Source organism: Amblyomma maculatum, chromosome 3 (genome assembly GCF_055883805.1).
Source record: "Amblyomma maculatum isolate TAMU_Amacu chromosome 3, ASM5588380v1, whole genome shotgun sequence".
Lineage (NCBI taxonomy): Eukaryota > Metazoa > Arthropoda > Arachnida > Ixodida > Ixodidae > Amblyomma > Amblyomma maculatum.
This window is the reverse complement of record NC_139346.1, coordinates 135488836-135513610: the sequence shown is the minus strand read 5'-3', so window position 1 is coordinate 135513610 and position 24775 is coordinate 135488836. Positions and strand designations below refer to the sequence as shown.

The 24775-nt window shown below is 43.4% G+C and overlaps 1 protein-coding gene across 1 annotated transcript; it reads left to right on the top strand.

The window, feature by feature from the left end:
* Positions 1-4267: 4267 nt before the first annotated feature.
* LOC146196143 (uncharacterized) lies at positions 4268-24367 on the top strand. Its single transcript, XM_084596930.1, has 5 exons — positions 4268-4381; positions 12896-13053; positions 21646-21719; positions 23287-23370; positions 24219-24367. Exons 1-5 carry the CDS (start codon positions 4268-4270, stop codon positions 24365-24367), a joined length of 579 nt encoding a protein of 192 aa, XP_084453056.1.
* Positions 24368-24775: the final 408 nt, after the last annotated feature.

The following is a 24775-nucleotide window of genomic DNA, read 5'->3' as shown; positions in this document are numbered from 1 at the left end:
CACATAAATATAAAAATTAAAAATTTGTTGAATAATATATTTCACAAAATTTAAAAATATATTGAAGAGAATCAATTCCGCATTGAGGACGCTACAGCGTTAATAATCCCATTTGCCGGCTTCCACTGGGGATCCTTTTTCGCGCCATTTCATTTTCATATATATATAATTAATCGCTTTGACTACCCTCATGAATGTATTTGCGTGCCTTCTACAAGGGCAGCGTGCCAAACGTGGGATCCTAGGGTCCTGGAAAGCTGTACTTCAATCTCACCTTCCAATCTGACGGCGAAGCCATAGTTGACAGCGTCGGCCAGCTCAACCATCTCACGAAGTCGCGTGACGTTACACAACCCTACAACTAATTATTGCGGTAATATAAGCTGCTAACTGCTATTTTCACCTTATGTAAACCTTAGAAGCCACGCTTACAAACCTACCACACCGCCTGACACAACATTATGACACATAGGCCACACCACGGGGAGCTGTTGGCATTCATTGGGGCCCCAAGCCAGCATCAAGTTATTTATACCTTTATGCCGAAGGGCATGCTCGCTCAATAAAAAAATACAATTTTCCATAGCTATTCCTATGATTTATATGTCAACACGCTGACACTGGATTTTTATGAGAGGGAGACCTTTAACGCTATTGCTTTAAAACATCTCGTTCCCAGACCACACTCTCATTCGTCGTGAGAAAGAAACGTGGCCCGTGCTCCTTTCTCTCTAATGCCGTTCTGTCGCCACAATTGTTGGTGGCTTCATGAGAACTACTGACAGGACACAATGGTTGATACGACGATACCCTTAAGAACTGCACACTGAGAGATTAAATAGGGTGCGTGTTTTCGGGCGAATCACCGATGTGCTTCCGGACATCTCGCCTATTAAATGGCCTAATGCTTTTTTTTCATTTCCGGAAAAAACACGTACCATGTTAGGACGACGCCTTCTAGCTGATTTTATCTGAAAAGAAGTCCGGTGGTAAAGATGACCACAGAATATCACTCAAGGTTTGAGATTGAAGGTTAAAATATTTGTAGCCGGCGGGCTGCATGCGGCCCCTGGGCCGACTGTTTAAGACCTCGAATATATATGAAACAGATATACCAGGCCACAGTGGTACTATGCAACTTTACCAGCCTGACAACGCGATGCCTCACCCGTGAAACTTTCGCCTCAACTAACTTCGCGGCTGGTAGTTCCCGGAGTCCCTCTCCGTATCGTCTATATTGGTCAGAACTCTAGATTTGTTTCGTGCCGAATGTCCCCATTAAATTAGCTTCGAAATCGTAGCTTTTTGGGCTTGTTGGTGCATGAACATAGCGATATTGTAGAGTAAAACAGACAAGACACACGAGAAGACCGAACAACACGAGCGCTAACTTATTCCAACAACAGTTTTTCACACATGCAGCACATTTATACGCCAAAGACAAGATATCACATGTGCTACAGTATCATCGCCGGAGAAAAGACAGTTCCTTATCACATAAACAAATCGGCGGAGTACTAACACATGTCCCTCCGGAAGCATTTATCCTCTCCGCTTATTACACGTGTGGCCATATTAAAACCTCTTGCTAGCACAGCAGTTTGTTCAAAGTATGGCTTTCAAGTTCTCGATTTACAAAAAAGAATGTGATCCACAATTGAACTTCCCTTCCTGTTCTTGACGTTACGTGCGTGCTCCAATAATCGCTCCTTTAGGCATCGTCCTGTTTGTCCGACGTAGTAGCCACCACATGATAAAGGTATCTGATACACGACTCCTTCAATGAAACATACGAAAGGCTTCTGATCACGAGTCGTGCAAGCATGTGGTACTGTTTGTTTTGCCGATCTAGCACAAAGAAGCGAGTTTTTTTCGGAGCCGAAAATAAGACGGTTGTGTTTGCCCTTCGTCTAACTCTCTTTAGATTATGGGAAATTCTGTGCATATGCGGCATTACAACAAAACGTTTTCTTCCATCGAGCAACGGAGGCTGGTGATTACCACTGAATTTTCTCAGAAGCTTCTCGGCAACAGATACCTGAACCTCGGCAGGGTACCCAGCATTAGTCAACCTTGTGAATTGTTGATTAAAACTTTCGTTCAGCTTGTGCGTACACGACCTTTTGAGGGAGTTCAGAAAACACAATTTTCGACCACCTGGGGATCTTTAACGTGCGCTGACATCGCACATTAAAGATCCTCAGGTGGTCGAAATTACTTCGTAGCTCCCCATGTGGTCGAAATTAGTCCGTAGCCCTCTACTACGGCTCCTCTTCTCTCTTTCCACTCTCACTCCCACCTTCCTCCCTTTCCTTACGGCACGGTTGAGGTGTCCACAGAAATCAAGTGAGACAGTTACTGCGCCTTTCCTTTCCTATAAATCAATCAGTGACATTTCGCATGCACTTCCTTTTTTATTTCACAGTCACAGATTCTTGAAGTAAAATGCTGCGGCAGCACGTTAAATTTAAGGTTTACTTTTAGGGTTTAATTTTCAACCGGCACTCTTTTACAGAGTCCCCTCCAGGTCATGCTTGATACAAATACTACAAAATGTAAACATTTACTGCTTAAAAACAAATTGTGCTACACGATTCTCTATATGTGCCGCAGCATAGCAAAAATGCTATCATGGGGCTAAATGGCAAGAGCACAATGTCTAAACAATGTGATGCTAATGAAATGGGCTTGTTGCTGGACTTCACCGCGTTGACGAAGTGTGGCTACGACAAAGGAGTGCGGAATACAAGAACGTGAGATTAACTCCGACCATATATAGCGTTACCGCAGACGCCTAGAGTACTGTGCGTCTTAAGCCCGTTAAATAGCGGTCAACCTGTTGATGTTTAACGTTTTAATGCTTACGTTCGCCTTCTTTCTTCCGGAAGCATTGAGACGACAAATTATCATTATCGCTGTGAAAGGGGACAAATGTTCGTATCAAATGGGTCATACCTAGTTTTCAAAGCTGCGGCGAGTCTCACAGCTAAGAATTTTACTGTGGTAGAAAGGTCACGAAGCAGGTATTGGGGCTCCTGATGACGCTAATACCTCTGTAAAAGGAGTCATGGTGCCTGCGAAATTGCCGATATGTAAACTAAACCACAAAGCTGGGGATCACTATATTTGTGTTTTGAGCACGGAACAAAAATCTCGTTAAATTCTTGAGACACAGCGTAAAGAAACGAAAAATCTATGAGTCTAAACAGTACTTACCTGTCCGTTCTTACTTATTTATATTGAACGGCTGTGCAAGATGTATTCTATCTGATGATAATTAAAAAATGTGTAAACCTTGTTTTTTATACACGAAACATAAAAAATTGATCTTAATAATTACCATGCCAAACGACTGAAAACAGGCAATATCAGTGAACCACAAGTACTTTAAGTGCTATCATGACTCAAGAGCATGATGACCTAGACTCTGTAGTTATTTGTATTCTTATTACTCCTTTGATACATTAGAAAAACATGCTCGAGGTTCTGTGTGCGTAGTTGCAGTTGTTCATACTAAGCTATTTTCCGCATTCCACATCAACTTTGGCGAGTATAGAAATTGAGTAGCCTGATTGTAATTGCAGATTTCTGCATTTAAAAATGTATTTGGAGATAATCAAAACAACCCGAACCAAATATTTTGAACGTTTTCAGGCTGTCATTGTATTGAGTCTTTAATAAATGGTGATCATGCTCACTATATTTATCCTCCTCGAAACACGAAATATTTTCCAGTGTTCACGGCAACCTAATATTTTCTCTTAATGCTACCCTCACATTTCACTAGATATCAGCGTCATTTTTACACTGATGCCTGTAGCCTCACAGACGTGAGTAGCCAAAGAAAAAGCGGTTCACGACAGAAACTTTACAGTGATGATTGCAGCTGTTCATTTTTGCGAATAAAAAAGCAAGAGCGCACATTGCAGTCTTAGTGTTTTCAGATATCCGTTACACAGTTGACACCAGGCCGCGATTTTGACAACCCAGTATATTGTACTTTTAACTCACAAAACATTATTACGCTTGCCCGCCCTCGGAATTTTTTCGCGTACCGTCGACATCCCTTGTTTTGACGTCGGATATGACGGACACGAGTGCCTTAATTACTCCCTCATGCTATTGCACTGCACAAAGAATATATTTCAGTGGTATGCGTATGTTCGCGCTTGCCTACATTCACGTGATTGCGGTCAATGCTGCAACAGCCTCATAAGCGGCCGTGATTAGTCAGAGGAGAAAGCCACGGAATACGCTCAACGTAACAATGATTACTCTGTACTTTGCGCTTTCCTACATCGCCAGCTTTGTACCGTTGGCAAGTGGAGCGCGTTTCCTGGAATTGAATCCATCTCTAGGCCGGTTCCAAGACGAAGCAGAGGTAACGTTCGCTTTGCTTATTGTTGTTGATCGGAATATTGTAATATTTCGCATTGCAAAGTCCTGCGGAGTTTCGTTAGTGGAGGACTTCGTTTCGTTTACCACAACCTTGTATTCTGTATCATGCGCTTATATTGCACAGTGCGTGGAAGTTTTGTCATCTTCCCTCCAGTAAGATAACGTCAGAGCTTCACTGTTCCAGGCCACCATTGACAATTAGACAGCCCGACAAAGTCTAACATATGCACTTGAGCGCAGACTGGATGATACTGATGATGTCAAAATCACAAATCTCCAGGGGCGTGGTTCTAGGTAAATTTGTGCCTAGTTGAAGCGTTTTTGAGCTCACAGTGAGAGGCTTACTGCTGGTTGTCTCTCAAGTACAAGTGCAAATGGGTTGTAAGGGCAGCACAAAAATGAGTATTGTGTTTTCTTTTCCGTGCACTGGCACGTGCGAATAATACGAGCCAGAACAAGGACAATGCATTCCATTCTCACGCAACGTGACTTTAAATATGACTTTAGGAGCCATTCCTCGGCCACTAATTAACATACGTTGACCCAAAAATCTGATGTCGCAAGAGAAAATAATAGATTACAATGTAAGGCGGCTCTAACGGCTCTAACGGCTCTAACTAGAAACGCCTTTTTGTGCTTTGCTATGTCAGCACTTTTTATTTAATCCCAGAGGGTGCTAATTATTTCAGTCAACTGCACTATAGTGTCTAGAATGAACCATCATCCAATTCTGGATGTTATGCTTCTTATATGGTGCCATATATCTGCTTGGCACACCCAAAGTCACTTACAATACGCTTACAAAGCGAGCGGTCGTGACGGGGGTTTCACATGTCGTGATTAGAGTGAGCAGGTATTTCAACACACATTGAAGCCGCTGGAATGTTAGAGCTCGAGCATCGCTGAGACATCCGCTTGTAATATAAATGCTCATGAACATCGTTTCAAATAACCTTCACACAGCATAAACACCGGGGCTGAGAAAGAGAAGCGGAGACGGTAGCATCTCGGTTTTACAAAGCACACTTTGCGGTATGAAATGTTATTGATTAAGACGTGCATGCTTCTTTGCGTGCCGATAGAGGGAAAGGAAAACTTATTTAGCATAAACGGCAAACAAGGGAACATTTCAGCTAAACGTTCGCACCAGTACCGGGGATTAACGTTGTTTTGCTGCAAGCAATACGAAGAGAAAGATGACAAAATGCAAATAATTTCCGAGGCCTGGGTATATTGTTACTGAGCGGTATTCGCTGGCCGTGCTGACGAAAAAGAAGTGCGACAGACTCTGAGAAGAAGACGACGCAGACGAGTGCTTTGCTGTGCGAGTGCTGTGCTGTGATTATCCTCAGTGGTGTGGACAACTGCCGTACTGTAAAATATTTCCCGTAACATCCCTTGGTGGAGGTGCGGGGTAGAAGGAAGACCCATATTGGCAACCTCTTGGCGAACAACAGCCTGAATGAGTGATATTGTAGCCAAGGTATTGCGGGGGTATGCGAAAGTGAAGCTGCAGGAGTCATTGCCTCGAGTTCTTGGCGGACGATGCGGGTCAAAGTAGTGTCATTAGTTGGCGGTCGAGGAGGCGGAAGATCGACACAGGAAGAGCTTGCAGCCGTGTTCGGTAGACGGTCGAAACGAAGAGATATGCGCCTCTGTTTCGCTTGTTCGAAACGTCGGCACACTTGTAGTACAGAGTCCACGGTGGAACAATCCCTGCATAAAAGGAGGTTGAAAGCATCGTCGGCAATGCCTTTTACTATGTGGCCGACTTTATCCTCCTCAGGCATTCCTTGGTCGACTTTGCGGCATAGAGACAGGACGTCTTGGATGTAAGTGAGATAAGACTCCGTAGACGTTTGGGCGCGAGAGGCGAGCGCTTTTTTGGCGGCAATGTGGCGGCCAATAGGCTTTCCGAATAGGCCGTGCAGCTTCTGTTTGCAAATATCCCAAGATGTTAACTCGTCTTCGTGGGTTTCAAACCACACCCGCGCGGTCCCAGCCAAGTAAAATATTACATTCGCGAGCATGAGTGTGGCATCCCACCTGTTGTGCTTGCTCACGCGCTCGTATAGGGCTAGCCATGCGTCTACGTCGACGTCGTCGGTCCCGCAGAAGGTTCTGGGGTCACGGGGGTGGGCCATTACAACAGCAGGTGCGGTGGCTGTAGAGGTAGAGGCGTCGGTAGTCATCGTGGTGGTTCCGATGTGGCGGCCGCTGCGGAGATCCAGCTTGTGACAGGGGATCGAATAGATTGACCTCCACCACCTTTACCTTTTACCTTTTTATAAATCTACCTTTTTATAACTCTTTCCCGCTTCTGCCCGCATCGGTCTCTTGCGGGGCAATTTAGGGGAGATACGATGCAAATGTGTGCCTAAAGCAAATAGATGACGGGCTAGACCGATTGGAGCTGCGCACGCAAAAACCGAATAGGTCCCACATGGTTTGCGGCCGGACCGAAAAGCGAGCACACCACCACGCTGTTCACACGGGTATTTCTTGGGGTACTTGCGGGAAAATGCAATATATATTCGTAGTCCATGCGGTAAACATAAGGTCAGCCCAATTGGGGCGGCCCATGAAAGGCCGCTGTAGGCCCCAAATTGGCCGTAGGCGGGCATACCGCTCTGAAACGTCTCCATCCTATCTTTAAGGCACCATTTTATTTATGTAAATCATGTTATACCGGCCACTAATTGCCTCTTCTCGAGGTTTCACATAACTGTCCTAAGCATATCTATGCAATGAATAAAGACTATATATGTTTACTCTACAAACTACGTTAATTATGCAGCATCGACAGAAAATATGCAACAGTAACTGTTCCGCTTTACGAGTATGTACTGAAAGATCTCCAAATGTTTCCTACGGCATTACTATTCTGCACGCAGCACCGAAATAAGTATTCAGACCAACATGTTGGGGTGATGTGGGCCAGCCCATATTATTGTAGTGTTGGGAATAAATTTCTCTCATATTACTGAGTGCAACATACAAGCAAAAAAATAGTGCCTAATGTTTCACACTTGATTATTGGAACTTGGCCAGCCCTGAAAATCCCGATTCAACCCATGAGGGTAGCACGTGGGTCAACTAGATTTCGCAAATCCCGCGCCTGTACAATTCAGGTATTGGAGGGATTAATCGGCCTAAAAATTAAAACCTTGATCAATGGATGTCACTGCCTGCACAAACGTGGGAGCCATTAATGGTTCTGGTGTCCTGCTCACATTCGCCTACCTGGGCTGAATGCGGGCAGCCCCATTTGGGCTGCCCACGCGGATACAGTTCGGGACCGATCGCGGCGAAATTGGGCAGCCCACGCGGGGCCCCTCTGGGTACATGTTGCAAATCCCGCATGGGGCCCGTGTGGGCTGCCCTCACGGGCCCAACACGGGCCCCCATGTCATAGCCCACTTTGTGCTACTTGGGAAGAAATAAAAAGGTAGATTTTCATGGCAAGCACAATGAGTAGTAATGTACTTACAATATTAGCCAATATATTTAGTGCTAAAGCGTTATTTGGAGGTTCAGTGCCTGAGAATATCGCGAAACGCCACAATAAAGCTATCGCCACAAACAAACTTCAGAACAATGCGGATTTGTATTCAGAAATTTCTCGGGAGAAGGATGAATTTCGTGGCACTGGGACCCAGGAAACTAGTGGAGCTGATCACATCTCCTGCAGGCTAAGGACCACTCTAGGGATATCGATTCTAATCCCTTGCTAGGTTTTGCTTCCCTCAGTATCGAACTTCTTACACTTTTCGAAGATCGATTATCCTCTATTTCCACCTCATGAATTACCATGCCTATTTCTCCTTGATTTACACTAGAGTATCGATAACTCGAAATATTTCTCTGATCCACTCTGAGCGCTTCCGATCCCTTAATGCTACAGTTTCCCCTTAATGATCCCCTAACAGTTTCCGTTTCATAACTCTCTGCGTTACCTTTGGGCTGAAAACTTGGTATAGGGTGGAACGTGGTAGCTAACTAAACATTAGTGGTGGTTTAGCTCTGGTTAACCCTAGTTGAAAGCAATGGCAGGATATTATTTTGCGTGCTACACTATTCCCCTATCACGCCCCATAAGTGTAAGGTGCTACATTATTGGCGACACTTAAGCTCATCCTTTAAGGGTATGCAGAGCGTAAGCTACCAGCCCACATATAAACTCTGCGCTGCAACCAGGCCGTATGAACAAGCCTGCTTGTCGTAGGGGTAACGAGAATACAAACGGTTCTAGCAGGCTGATTCTGATATTACCCTCCCATATGAAAGGAGAGACGCGAGCTGGCAACTCCTGCCAGCTGGCATAGGGGTAACGCAAATTCAAATGACATGGCTGGTTGATTTTTTTTTTTTGTGATGAGACCGTAGCTACGGTTCTTCACGTCGTAGCTGCCTCTTCACGGCATAGTAGCCTCTTCATGGCGTAGCTGCGGCCACCCGAGGTCTCGCTTTGGGGGTCGTAGTATTTCTCTTGCAATAAAAGAGTTTCACTGTTACACCGCCTGCCATATCCACCTTTCCAGCCCCCACAAAGCACGGCCTTTTTGTGAAGTGGAAGTACCAGTGCAGGAGCAATAAATATCGGAGGCGATCACACTTGCAGGCGGTCGTCATATCGGTCCCTGCATCGAGCAGCACCAGTGTATAATGGGTTCCGACCTTGTGATCGGGCGCCTGAGTGGAGTTCACCAATAAATATTTGAGACGGCATACCCCTCTTCAACAAACTCGGTATCTTCGAGCACTCACAGTGTGACAAGTCGCATTCCCTCAACTATATTACCCACTGCCTAATCTGAATGGCCAACGCGATTGGCTTCCGCCATCCATCCATGCAAACATCATAGCATCTTCTTCTTGTCCATTTCCATTTCTTCCCTTCAAAAATTTTTGTCTTTCCATATGAGTCTCAAATGACACCGCCATACGTTTGTGCGAAACTAAGCGTCGTATTCAGTTCAGTTCAGTGCTTCAGTCGTGTCCGACTCTTCGTGACCCTATGGACCATGTCACGCCACGCTTTCCGGTATATCACTGTCTTCCTAACATCACATAACTTCATCTGCAGTGCCTCAAGTATGCCATCTAACCATCGCGTTCGCTGCCTACCCCTTCTCCGGCGACCCTCAACCTTTACCAACATCAAATCTTTCTCCAGCGACTCTCTCTTCTCATCAGATGACCAAAGTAGCTGAGCTTTAACTTTAGAATTTGACCCTCCAATGAGCAGTCAGGGTTTATGGTCGACAATATCGACTGATTTGATCTTCTGGCGGCCCAAGGAACTCTCAAGAGTCTCCGCCAGCACCACAATTCAAACGCGTCAATTCTTCGGCGGTCAGCCTTCTTCACAGTCCTACTCTCACATCCATACATCATAACTGGAAAGACCATAGCACGAGTTATACGGATCTTGGTTGGCAGACTAATGTCTCTGCTCTTTACTAGGCGGTCAAGGCTAGCCATGGCTCTCTTTCCCAGAAACAGGCGTCTCTTAATTTCATGGCTGCAGTCTCCTTCCTGGATAATCTTGGAGCCCAAGAAGAGAAAATCTGTCCCAGCTTCCACTTCTTGTCCCTTGATGCTCCAGGACTTAGTAGGGCAAGATGCCATGATCTTTGTCTTTTTAATGTTCAGTTTAAGCCCAAACTTCTCCCTCTCTTTTTGTACGCGCATCAGAAGTCTTTTGAGTTCCACATCACTTGCTGCCAATAAAGTGGTATCATCCGCATTTCTAAGGTTGTTGATACGTTTTCAAGCAATCTCCATTCCAGCTGAAGACTCTTCCAGACCGGCCTTCCTCATGATGCACTGTGCATATAGGTTAAATAGGCGGGGCCACAGTATGCAGCCTTGTCTCACTCCTTTCTCAATCGGAAACCAATCAGTAAGACCATGCCCAGTTCTGATTGTGGCCTCTTGCCCTTCATACAGGTTCCTGAGGAGACAGATGAGGTGAATTGGAACTCCCATATCTTGGAAAGCTTGCCACAATCGTCTTATTACAAGCACAATAAGGTTGTTAACAGTGAAGCATCCTATTTCTTGCTGCTCGTGCTTTCTCTTTCAGTCTTCCATCTGTACTGAAGCATTCAATATTTCACTAGCCAGCTCACCAATCGACTAATACTTATTTAGAAGGCGTTTTGGTGTAACGAGTCATTCATGTATCAATGTGGAGTTAATAATATGTGCTTTATAAACGCTTAAAAAGATATATACTCGCTATAGCGTTAAAGCTCACGTTCTGTAGAAATTCCGGCATCGGCGTTCTCAGCGAAAATCGAAGGCCTGGCTCTGGCTCGGAGGCAAATGATATCGCCGTGCACTAAATCATCATCAGGTTATGTGAAGTAGCGATATAATATAATACAACTTAGTTTGGAAGAGAGCCAATTCGGTTAGCCCATCTGAGGTGGGAGGATGGGTTGGCAATTAACTTTTTTTTATTACTTGAATATGAGACACGCACACAACTAATGCTACATGCAGATTTCATGTTCGGATAGGGTGGTTCAAGCGGGTCTTTGCATCTATACATGAGGAGGGCATGCACATCACGTGGCGGCCTACTATTACACTCTAATGTGATGGTTGAGATAAAATACGAGGACACTTTGGCGACTAAAGTGATGAAAGCTGAAAGCCTGAGTGCTACATTCTGCTACGGGACTGTTGCTTATGCAGCGATGAATGCTGCTACGAGTAAAGCGAACGACTACTCTTTCACATTCTGTGAGTGGATTTATGGTGCTTGTATCTTCGCAGTTATACTGTTGTGTGGTTTACTGTTACGTTTACTGTTGTGTGGTTAATTTTACCGGGTTCGTGCCATTAATTAGTAAGTGGATAAGTAATAACGCAACTGTCAGTAATCAGTAGTTATTAGGTAATTAGTCAATAATTACAAATTACTTATTTAGTCATAATAAAGCCAGTAATTAGTAATCGATCATTGATTGGCATGTGGCCATAAAAGGCACGCATTCGTGCATGCTGTGGTGGTGCACTGTGATTGGTAGAGACCTCCATGACGTCATCCCGCCTCGATCAATCAGAGCCGCCGAAAAACCGTAACACTTTTGCTGACGACAACAATCAGGCAATAAAGGTTTTCGCCTTAACAGAGGTACTAAGCACGCGTTAGTTTGTAAGCGAGTAGCAATGTGCGCGAACGGAAATGAGAGTCAGTCCTTGTCTACGTCGCGTTTCTCTTAAATATCGCAGTACGACTGTGCACCATTGCACCATTGTAAAAGGTGCTTAGGCTGCACTCTGAGCAAAACTTCTGCAGATTTATCGCAGTGCTTCCCGTGGAAGAAAGCATAGCATCTGAGACTTCGATTTCGACCCCTGCTTTGGTGGCCGAAATAAGTGCGCCTCAAGCTACGAAACGCGAATCTTTTTAAATGGCCCAGCCATCATTCTGTCCACAAATATTTAGGGGAGAGGGCGTTCCACTTTTCACCAATTTCGTTTTGTTCCAGCACTCACACTGTGAATAATCATATCCCAACATCTGCATCACGCACCGTTTAATCGGATTGGCCACCTCGGTTTGCCTCTTTCCATCAATTTGTGCCGCCATCTATCTTATTTGAGTCACTTCGCATTTCTTCCCAATCAAAAATGGTCGTCCCTACATAGTGGCTTCACGTGATTCACGTGACATCATTAGATGTTTGTGCAAAAATCACCGATTTATTGCCAACGCAGTAAGGAGCTGTATTGTGAAGTACTCTATTATTTGCTGGTCGTGCCTTCTTTCTGTTTCGTCTGTACTGCAGTAGTCACAAATTTCGTACCTAGCTCTTCATTTGACTTACACTTAGAAGACCTTATTGTATAGCGACGCACTTAGGTACCGCTTTGAAATAAATTATGTGAGCTTTATACAGTTGTCAAACATCTCAAAAGAAATATTGATGCTAAGCGTTAAAGGCCACGTCCAACAGAAATTCACGCATCAGCATTATCAGGGAAAATTGAATGCATGGCTTCAACAAGTGGTTGGTGACAACTGACATCGCCCAGCTCTAAATCGTAATTTAGGTTACGTGAAGTACGACACAATAACACTTGACATTGTTGAAGCGGATCGATTTAGGGTAGCGCATTTAAGGTTGGGGGATAGGATAGCAATCCAGCTGCACATGCCCTTCGGTTCAGAGCCAGGCACACTACTACTAGTACACGCAGTCGTCGCGTTCGGGCGGCACGGTTCAAATGAGGCTTTACATCTATATAGCGTGGTCATTCACATAGCCTACTGGTATACACTATTGTGATATTTGAGGTAACAGAGGCATTAAAAATTGGATAATTAATAAGCGAGCAGGAGTGGGGATGAGCGCAAAGTAAAATGCGTTCTTGTGTACGTTACGCTGCTCTCTTTCAAAATGGCAGTATCACTGCAAGCCGTTCTAAACGGTTGATAAAATGCTGTGCTCAGAACAAAACTTGTGCAACTTTGTTGCAGTGCTTCCCGTTGGAGCAAGCTTGGCATCTTCTCTACAGAGACTTTCCGTTCGACCCCTACTTTGGTGGCAGAAGCAAGTGCGTCTCAAGCTACGAAACTGGAGACTTTGTAAATGGCTCAGCTATCATTCTATTCAAGTACCCACCAGAAGGAATTGTGTAAGCTCATTTGTCAGTTTTCTTCGACTTCGGGAACACACCATACTGCGAGAGTAAACATCCGGCCTCTATCGGCTTTGAAAAGCCGCAAATAGCCCCGAATTCTCGTACCGTCTTGTATTCGGGGTGTCTCCATGGCGCGGTAATATGCGCATGTTTTATTTCACCAGCATTCATCGGGGACTTTAGGATGGCACTTAGCAGTGTTTTAAAGAAATATTATACATCGGTGAGCCCGAGCTATGCCTTACAATTTGCACAAGTATCAAGCGCAGAAACGTTGAATGTTTCTAGAAAAGTATTTTCAAAAGTAATTTTCGGCGCATATTTAATGTCACAATAACAATCAATACACACAGATCTTTACTCGGCAGGCTTCTAGTGTTTGCTGTTTCGAAAATGCTCTGCTTACATTTGTAAGTGCAGGACAAATTTCAGAAACAAAAGTTTAATTTCTACTAGACGCCTAGACGTTCCTATCGATATATTAATCAGAATACCATACATTTACCACAATTGCCTAGCAAATCTATAAGAATGCGCCTTGCTTGTTTTCTATGGAGACTCTTATTTACTCGTGAGCACAGGACAAAGTTCAGGGGCATGATTTCTTACGTATCGGATGCTTGGGCTATATATTTTGAGAGTTTTATGAAAATTGATATAAATTCCACTTTTGCCTCATTATATATTTGAGGCTCTAAGAACATACGTTTACTATGGGAGATTTAACTGTCGGCTACGAGGGCAGGAAATTTTAAAATAAATTTTCTGATGCTCCAAACGTGTAGACCATTACCTCAACATGCACACAAAAGTGTTCTATAGTACCTCGCAGTTACCTCAAGAATAAAAGGCCCCACGCCTTTGAACAACCTATAAAAAATAAAAAATGTATGTCGTTTATTTTTGGTTAAACCGAGTAGGTAGCGATTGCTTCACGCGGCTAGGCTAGGTAAAGCATCGAGTTCTGCTATAGCTCTAATGCAATAGTACTCTGGAATTCGCTGCCTAAGGTCATCGCTCGATACACTGATCGCAAAACGTTCTGCGAAAAATTAAAAGCTTATTGCACTTAGATATCGACTGTTTTGTGAATTGCTTGATTTGTTATTTCAGTCATATGTAGTAGTGCTGTATAATTGTCTGCTGAAATCTTACAGGAAAAGCGTAGTTCTCAAGTGTGTTGCACATTGTAGTTCTTTTTGTTGCTTTTCTGTGTGTGCTTTATTTCCATTTTTCCGGCATTTACAAAGCTACAACCCTCCCCCCCCCCCCCCCTTATGTATCGCCTTAGGGCCCTTAAGTAAGCAATAAATGAAATATGGTTATGATTTTTCAGGCTCCATGCAGTAGCCCTGGCGGGTGTTGCAAGCTCGGCTGTAACCAAACCGTATGACTTTGCCTGCGTGGTCTAGGGGTGAAGTTTATGCAAGGTTCTTGGCAGGCTGATTCTGATGCCACCCTTTCATGTGAAAGGATAGAAACCAGGGTTGACAGCTCCTTCCAGACGTAATGTCTGACAACCCGACGTCCAGTTAGTGCTAGGCCATGTCAGCTGCCAACTGCCGCCTGCCATCAACGTAACCCATAACTGCTTAAAGGTCACGGCGCAGCCACGCTGACTACTCGCACCTGGCGTATTGTAGCTGTCACTACAAGCACTCGAGTCTACATATTGGCATAACTAACGTTACTCCAACGATTTGACTTCTAGATTTGAGAGCAATAGTACAGCCGTCACAATGCCTCCATACATCCACGTGACTTCATAACAGCGGCCGCCGTTTTCTTCGCCGTGTCTCATCAATTACCGTCATTGTCACAAAATTTTATTCTTCTAACAGTTCTTTCATCCCACGCCGTTGTCACAGTTAGTAGCGATGCAGGCCGCGTCCTTTGATGATGTCTCACAATGACGGCATTGAGAAGGAAGTGATGTAATTCGCTTGTAAAAAATGCGCCCCACGACAGTGGCATACTTTACCAGGCATCTATGAATGCGCATATTATAACCAACCAGAGTTGGCAAAAAATAGCGTTTACACATTTCAGTAAGCGTTTATTCTATTCGCGACAGTACCATGAACGCGAACGTGACGGAATCGTGTTGTAAACCATCTATAGTGAAGATGCTTGAAAATAGTTGTAGTGGTGCCACAGGTTTCACATCGAACCCTAAATGTAGCAATAAAATACCATTAAAGAAAGATTGCATACAAGAACACACTATGATCTTTGCCGACTCTGTACTTATAGCTCGCGAAAGAAACCGTCCTCGTTTGACATGCTTTGCAAGATACATCTGCCTCTGACTTCGGTAAGGTCTGGTTTCGACGAATACGAGTAATCTGTTCGGATGTTTACGTCCACCTTTGCGTCTTCTTAAGTCCTTTGGAAGCTTTTGTCGTGAGATCGTTGGGAACAGGTTCGATGGTATCAATACCAGTTGTATGTGCTGCGTTGTTATGAAACCCGGATGACTCAGGTTAGGCAACGCAATATTAATAGCCTGGCAGTTAAATGGAAGAGTTTCTGTGGATGCGCAATTAAACAGTCTCGCGCTCCAATATAGCCAGGAGAAGGTGTAAAAAAGTAGAGAGAAATCGCATATATTGAAATACAGCTAGCCCAATCCCTGCATCTTTATTGGCCTACCGTGCATTTTTTTTTTTTTTGCTCGCTCTAAAATTTGTTCCAGAAGTTACGCACTGTCTTGTTTGTTTAGTTTTGTTAAATCCCTATAGGACAACGACGAACCGGATGCGGCGGCGTAAGACTGCCGTGCGCCTACACAACGACCAGACTGGCCATGGCTCTGGCTCACAGTTTACTTCCGGTCTTCAGGTGGCAATGCTCCCATGTAAAGGAACTATCAACTTTAATATAAAGCCGTGCAAAATGCGGCATTTCAAAGAAGAAGGGATGGGCCCACTTTTAGCTTTTTTATAAAGGTCACAGACGAAGCTTCTGGCCTTAATTCTAATGCAAATTTGTACTTAAACGATGGTACAAAGCTTTTAGAAGGCGCTGTGAGAACGTTGCATAATGTAGTCTACAACAATGTAAAACGGCAGTGGCCACCGTTCCTTCCATGCTTACGGCATTCATATTTGATGTAGTAACAATACATCTGAAATTAGGACTGAAAACTTTTAACATTGGATGTCAGTATATTGTAGTCCCACTTGAGGACTCAATCCCGATAGTGCTTATCATTTTCCTCATGCGACGCCGAAAGAAAGCAATTATATGCGAATTACCGTCGCAGTGGCCCTGTAATAAACAATAAAATGCATCTTTTACAAAACCTCTAGCTACACTTGCGCAAAACGTGAAATTACGATTGCTTTCACAGTCAGGCTGCCGAGAGTTTTTATCTAATCAAAGGACTTATGTTTAGTCCGTTACGGCTTTGCTTCGGCAACAGATGCAACAGTATTGTAGTTCAATGAGATTTAATTATGACTCGTTTCAGTGAACTTTTTCTTAGCGTGTCAAAGCTTACAGAGTGATGGACGAGGATGGCTGGAATAGCGTTTGATCGAACATCCATTAGCTACTTTGTTATGTTAATGAAGAAGGTTCTGAAGCATTGAACTAGTTGACTCTGTATAAAAGGTCTGCCAAACAACTAGAGAGACAAACTGGTTCTTTGAAGCCCGCCAAATTATTTTTTCTTGTTATACTGGCCGCATGTGCTCCAGCTGGCCCGACCTCAAAGCGGTTCATTCCGACCGAGGTCAGTGCGCGTATTTCTCGTAATATCAGGACAGGTAATATGCACCAAAATACCGCAGCCCGCACCTGTGTCCTGCATTCCTCTTCGTTTCTATAACCATATACGTTTGAAAAATGTAGAGAATATCACACAGAATTTTTCAGAAAGCGAAAACCACGCAGCTTGCCGTTACGTTAACAAAAAGAAAAAAAAGCAGTGCTCAGATATTTGTTGGGCTAGATTGCCGCTGTGTAAATGCATGTACGCTGTTTCATATTTTAATTTAATTCGTTCGCGAGGAGCAACGTATGGAAGGATGTCAGGGAAACAACGGCCATCTGCGCCTATTTCAGTACGTTCAACTGAGCGCACAAAGCGATTACGCGACGCGTGGGCTACGATGTGTCTGTGTTTGTTGTCTGGGTCTGATGACACATTTTTACATAGTGTAAGATCTACTGCGTTCATTAGCGAATTTTGCTCTATTTCGAGTTATTCTTGGACTTAGTACCTAATGCGTTCCACAAATTTCGCCACGTACTTGTGCGGCGCATTCTGTTTAATCTAGCGATGCGCAGCACACGTCGTCCTGTTTCTGGTCGTGGCCAGGCATGAGAGCACTATGCCACAGCCGCATTCTATCACTACTAATGATGGCACGTAACCACGGGGGCGATTGGATGCGCATGCACCCATCATAAATATAATTATACCACACGATGAGACTAAATTATATACAGAATTATATTCGATAGACAAGAAAAAAATTATGATTAATTTGGACTCACTTCGAAACTGAAGGGAAGAGATAGCCGAATCGGAACACCTAGCAGGGGATCCTACCAGAGGCGTTAGCAAGCTTGCCATGCCGCTGCACGAACCGTCAAACTCAAGCCCAGCTGAGTTTGACGGTCAGACTCAAGCCCTCTTGCCCTGTGTAGTAAACACCGTCGTTACGTTCCATATGCGCCGCTCCTTCGCTTAACCTAGAGAAAAAAAACGCCATACAAATAGGCCATCTGCCTAAAGACAGACACCGAAGCCGCGCCAGACAGGCTACGGAGGCCGTCGAGTAACGAGCGACAGTACTAGCCTGTTTCCTAGAAACGTATGAAGCACGAATACGCGCCAAGATCTTAGCGGCGCTAGTCAGTGCGGCTGTCAATGCTTGTGAAGCTTGGCTCACAAATACACAAACCTCCACGATTTGTTTTATTTCTTTAAACATTTAAAACCTGCCGCGCGTTCATTATGGTCTCTATCTTGCTGATGACGGTTGGATTGGTTGGTTTGTGGGGTTTAACGTCCCAAAGCGACTCAGGCTGTGAGAGACGCTGTAGTGGAGGACTCCGGAATTTTAGACCACCTGGAGTTCTTTAACGTGCACTGACATCGCACAGCACACCATGTCAGTGCACGCTGATGAGGGAAAGTGTATTCATTAAGTGATTGTTAGTACCCACGTGGCGTCAAATGTGACGTTGAGCGTACTACGTTTATACCAAAAATTGTGCTCTGTTTTTCGGCGTCATGGAGGCTATATTTTCATTTTTGCTATGATATTTTCATCGCACCATGTGGATTCGATTTCATGCAGCTGTGCCGCGTTCCAACTATGCTGACCCGCATCACCTACTTTCGCGAGAACTGTTTCGACAGTGTTGCTTTCAAGTATGCTAGTATGTTGCCATCAAAGAAGTCATTGAAATAAATCATAAAGAGCGACATAGTTATCAGACCCATTGATACGGCAAAGACGTGAAGCTACCACCAACCAGGCGCAATGAAGCCGCCATTTGGAAGCGCAACTCCGCATAGGTCCTCTTTGAAAGTGCTCTAAACCTCTTGTGGCGTATGCGGAAGCAGGGCGCTGCAAAATACTTCGAAAGGTTCAGACGTTCTCGAGAAGTTTCTTTCTGTCTTTGCGTGAGGCCTTTAGCAATCGTGAGTTCTAAACTATTCCGCTCACGCAGTGTATTTTTCGTATTTATTAGTATTTGCACTCTTGCTTTTCTAAGCTCAAATAGCGCTCCAAAACTTAATATGGAGGTTATTATTATTGCAAGAACTTTAAACCAACCCTTGCATAACCAGGTGTGCCTTACGCATTAGATAATTGTAGTTGCGATACCTGTCATTGGACATATCGATTGGTTCGAGCCACGTGGTGCATAGCCTCATGGTACATTGTGCAGATGCAGGCTAAGAGGACACAGTCAAGAAGACACAGACTAATTACTACGTCTATCTGTTCTAGACTCTATCTCGTTATCCTGCGCGCAGTTCTGCTAATAGAAAACAGATTCCGTATATGTTTGTTATTAGCCAGCACAGTAAGAAAGCGCTCAGCGGACTATGGCCCGTCGTATAGTTACTACCATCTTTTATTGCCAAAGCAATACTACGTCAGGTCTAACCGCTCGTCGCGTGGTCCGTGGCCCGTGGACCCCCCGCTCCTCGACCTCCTCGATGAGCCTGCCATGACATTTGAATTCACGTTACGGCTACGCTACTGGCAGGAGCTGCCAACTCGGGTTGTTCCTTTAATATGGGAGGGTTGATATCAGAATCAGCCTGCCAGAACCATTTGCATTCTCGTTACCCCTGCGACACGCAGGCACGTCCATACGGCTAGGTTGAAGCGTGACTTTATATGTGGGCTGGTTGCTTGCGCTGTCGCGTCATACCCTAAAAGGATCAGCTTAAGTGTCCCCAATAATATAGCAGCTTACATTGATATGGCGTGATATTGAAATAATGTAGCAGGCAAAAGAAGCTTCCTCCATTGCTTTCGCAATTCAACTAGTGTTACTCAAGATCTAAACCACATCTAATTTCAAGTTTGAAAGCTTTATAATATGTCTGGCACCATTAAAAGATCGTTAAACAGCACTTTTAATTTGTTCAAACAGGTTGTATTAGTTGCAGCAATATTTTTGGCCACATTTGCAAGTATGACCCTGAGGTGAGGCTACAGGGGGAAGGCAAGTATCACACCGGATTACACATCGTGGTAACGGGTGCCTGACAGGCAAAAGCAAATTCACAGCAAACGTGCTTACAGAAAGATATGCTGATAATTACACAATAGTCTAATCCAGGACTTCTCGAAATGGGTTCCGCGCAACCCGGGGGTTCCGCGAGCTCACAGTGCACTGTTCTTGTACTCGATTTAAAAGACTCAGAATGGGTGAGAAGCTGGCATTTAATAACAAAAAAAGCTGATTGTGAAATTGAAGAAAACAAAAATACCTAAATATTACTAAGAAAAAAAGAAAGCCAGGACGGAAGAAGCAACGCCACGTGATTATGACGGCTTGAGGCAGGGGCGTTCCTTCGCTGTTGGAATTCCCTGAAAAAAAAAAAAAAAACCTTTTTAGAACCCCTGGTCTAACCGAACGAACTAACCAAGTATTTGGCAATAAAAAAACAACTTTCCACAATAAGTATATAAAGAATGAAACATTAGATGCACTGTGAAAGAAAAGTATGAAAACATGAACAGTAGCTGCGCAACGGGAGTAATACAATATTACCTGAAAATTATACTGGAGGAAAAAGTATCTTCTTTTTTTTTCTGAGACAGAAACACTAGTACATCCTACAGCGATATCAAAAAGACATTCATGATTATTGTACAGGGTCGCAATTTGATTATCAAGGCTTTGCTTACCACACTTGCTTCTAGGTCTTTCAGAGAGTAGGTTATCCTTACGTAAACGGTATGTAATAATCCTAGAAAGATAGGTATTGTGGAAAGATATGAATTTCTGCTTGATATTGAAGACAGTATCAGTAGGTTAAACAAAAAACCTTAAAATATAGATGTAATATCTCTTAATATCAAAGCGAGATTTTTATACGCAGGGCAGATAGTAGATGAGTGCAGTAGAGCAGCCCTTCTCGCTTCATATAGGTATCGGGAGATACAAGTAGAGCAGCAAGAGAGCGCACCCTTGGGTTATTCAGGCGGCTTAAAACGCCAGCGTCGTCTTCCGCAACATTTCTATGGGCCTTACTACTCATTCTGTATTTGCCGCCTGCAGATCACGAGTAACCGCCTGTTTCTGTAATGAGAAACATTGTCAATTAGCCCCAAGCGCCGATGCGCGATACTTCAAAGGTTTTACTTCACCGTGATGCATTCGACATGATGAATCATGGCATCTTCTATTGGTGTTGAAAGTACTACGGCTGAGAACGATGTGTGCGGCGCGTAAAATTTCCTGCGAAGAATAAAGAGAAACAAAAATAACAGCAGACGCGGGCATGAAGCTTGTGAAACTTGCTACCGGAATCTAAGTTCTGAAAACTCTCGTATTCATCTCTCTGTTTTGCTTTCATTGTTCATGCATGTAACTGAACCTTACTGGCATGTTCATCTTGCAATTACTGTGAGCGAAGAGGCAGCAAAATATTGCTGTTCATAATCCAGTGTAAAATGTATATGTCATCCGAGCACTTGGTAAACATTTCGCTTACGGATAAAGGAACCATGATGGAATCCGCAGTAGCTTGAGCCATGAAGCCGGAACGCCATAGTGAGCTTCTAATCGCCAATAAATATTTGAAAAAGGCACTCCCACTTGTTTTGCTTAACCTCATCGGAGTCAACACAAACCTTCCCTTTGCTACCTAAAGCTGCTAAAGGAGTGCCTTAACTCCAACCTCACAGTTTTATCATTAGTTTTTTCGAATTGGCAGATATCACCTCATAGGGGCGATTAAATCCAAAGAGGGAATACATATGCGCCCCATAAAGCAGGCTGTTTGAATTGCATACCATTAATCAACCAAAACCCCAGCTCCTAGTAAAACGTGCGCACTTAAGGAGAGTAAATTTGTGGACGTATTTTACTCATTTTTTTCAGGAACGCTACGTTCACGTTCTTGCCCTCTCCGGGATACTCTATTAACAACGTCATCAAAGTGCAGCTGATCGACAGTAAGTAAGCTTCGAACATGCCTTTCATTAGCCCATATATACATCTACTTTGGTCCTATCGCTGTAATCCCATATAAAGGAAACAATTACGCAGCATTTAGTTTTGGAACTTGGACTGGGAGACACACAGAAAACCGCTCATGGATGCCATAAAACCACCATGTTCTGACTATTTCGGCGATTCAGAGGCACTTTGATTGATGACATATGCTACAACCGATTCGCTCGCCCTCGCTTTATGACTGCGCGACAAAGCAACCGTAATATATTTGTCTAGATCTAGGATGCAAGCTTGCACTTACCTTTCTTCTTTCAGCGGCCTCCCCTAATTTTCATTACTTTTTTATTTACAAGTGTATACCTGTAGAGAGGCACAGCTGATATGCTAAGATTTGCCCGTTAACTGCTAGCAATAAAGTTGCTCATTCTGACAAAGGCACTGTGATTGGCGGATTAGGTGACTTCAAAATGTCACGAATTCATTATCCGAAATTATCATTCCAAGAAAAGCAAAACAAAACATGAGCTTTTGAAATAGGGAGGGAGACATTTGCGCAGGGTTGTCGAAAAATAACCTAGACGTGTTATCAGTATCCACGAGTGGCTTTATAAATATGGTGTAATATAACTCTGCCAACTATGAGCTCTCTATAAGGACACAAGAATTTATTCACAACTTTATAAAGCGACATGTAACAGGAAGCAAGTTCCAAATGAGCGAAGGTTTACATGGAAGGTTTAGGGCGTCCTGAAAGGCTGTTACGCTAGGGTGTTAGGGGAAAAATAATTAAGTTTTTTTTTTTTTTCATACCAACGGCCGTATCAAAAGGTGGCGTATCTTAGTGTGCACGCATTTCCAAGCCCACAGGGGTAGAAAGTTGAAGCTCATCTGACACACCTAAATGCACCACAACCGACATTACGAATGAGGATTGCGAAGCATCAATATTTAATACTGATCATGACGATCATCGGAAGATCATCGACCAAGTCAAGGCGGCAGCGCTAACCCTGACATTCTTTGTTTCGCTCATGCAAAATGTTCAGTCAGTCGGTCAGCTTATTGTTCACACGACGAATCCATATTTATACATTCGGGATGGCCTCATTCACTAGGTACTCAGTCAATATTTTTATACACGCGAAATCCTTCAGTGCAAAGGAAATGTTGCTTATTGGAGAGGAAGGCTGCTTACCCGTTACTTTTAATTAAAATAGCGATGAGTTACCACGTGGTCAAAAATATTTTTTACTCGATAACGCTGTAACTGATGCTTATTTTCGACAACTAATTATTTTTCTTTTCTAAGAATTTTATTAATTATCTTGTCAGAATTAATCAGCAACATACGCTTCAAATTAGCAGAAAATATCACAAAGTGCAAAGTCTTTGAGAGCATCTTTGAGAGCATGTAAAACAGCGTCAATAGATCTCAATTGCTATTCCACCTGCGTTGAAAGTGCTGTATTATAGCATACAATGCTGAGAGCTAATTTTCCAAACAGTGTGTTTTAAAAAGGGTCTAGCCTGCTTTTCTTTTGTTTTTATTTTTTTTTTTGGTTCCAGGTCCTGATGTCAGCTTCAACTTGACAATTGCTTACCGCGACTGTAAGCTGTGCAAAGTTGTTAGACATGAGTACATAAATGAGGGTGAGTGGGCAGCTTCAAAGCGCTTTTATTACATTTAATAGATTTTTGGCTAAGTTTTAAAGACAACTGTTCCTAAGAATTAGCCTTTCCACACTGTATTTCGGTTTCTGAGGAGTATGAAATACTCTAAACGAGTCCTTTCATTACGAAAACAAGCAGTATTATTTTGGAAACTTTGTGGAGCAGTACAATGGAAAATAATCGGTTCAGTGCATGTATCTGTCGCAATCCGGAAGCATTGCTTACATTGTATCTTATCGCTCCTCGCAGAACATACTCTTTCTTTTTCTATTTCGTAAAAAGCAAACTGCTGATTTTAATAAATGTGTAAAACCTTGCTGTCCAAATAGTGGCTGGGTTATGATAGAAGTATGTCTTTATGAATTCTGCCAAAATACACAGCTGAAAACCAGTGTTGATGGGAACTAACGATTTCTCATTTATTGCCTTTGCAAGGAGAGAGAATTACATGTCATCAAGCATGAACCTTGAATTTTCGTAAAACATATATGCTGATGCTTCTCACTGGCAAGTTACTGTAAAAATGCTCCATTGATAATTTCTCTTTCTAAAATTCTACGTTATTTTATCACTTGCAGCTTTCTTCTGTGATCATGCTACTCAAACGTATGTTACGAGTACGTTTTGTTTTAGAGCAAACTAAGAATTTTCCTTTCCATAATGGGTTGAAATTTAACCAATTCATACTTTATTGCATCAGTTTAATTTTTCATTCTTCTTCTGTTTGAATTAGAAGGTTAACATCAATTTATGATGCCATAGAATAGCATACCATCGCACACGATTCCATAAAATTTGATAGCATATTTCATTCGTTTTTTCCACAGGTGCTGGCTGCAGCATCTGGGTGACAGAAGCAGAACTAAGACATAGTAACCCCGTCTGCGAGTTCATCTTCTCTATTCTCTGCGGCTTCAATCAAATTTACCCGATTTATGACGAAAGCTGCGTCGTAGGAAATTCACTCAAGCACTGAGAAATACCGTTAGTTTCTTGAAGTAAAGAGGATAACCTGGAGTAATACCAACGAAAAGTGCAGTGAACAGCCTCCGTTTCTATTTTATTACACTTTTGCCTTTATATGCGAAGATGAGTTTTTTAATAAACCGATAGTTTTGAAAGGTATAAAACGTCGTTCTCCAAAACGCTGCAGCGGGAGGAAATGTAGCGTTTTTTTTTAAAGCGGAATATCCACTTCTCGCATGCAAAGCTGAAGGTGATCTCATTGCGCATCTGTCATGATTAAAGTATGCTCTCAACAGCGTGATTCGCTGGCTCGGCAAGTGCACCTAACGACGTGGCTCTCCACTGCCACGCCCTCGCTTCCCATTGCGGTCGCACCTAAGCATGTGACTCAGCTTTCGCCTGATGTAAGCAGAGGAGC

Coding starts and splice junctions, on each gene's coding strand:
- LOC146196143 (XM_084596930.1), top strand. CDS start 4,268: ATGATTACTCTGTACTTTGCGCTTTCCTACATCGCCAGCTTTGTACCG. Junction 13,054..21,645: donor TACCCACCAGAAGGAATTGT/GTAAGCTCATTT, acceptor CATTTTTTTCAG/GAACGCTACGTTCACGTTCT. Junction 23,371..24,218: donor ACATGAGTACATAAATGAGG/GTGAGTGGGCAG, acceptor TTTTTTCCACAG/GTGCTGGCTGCAGCATCTGG.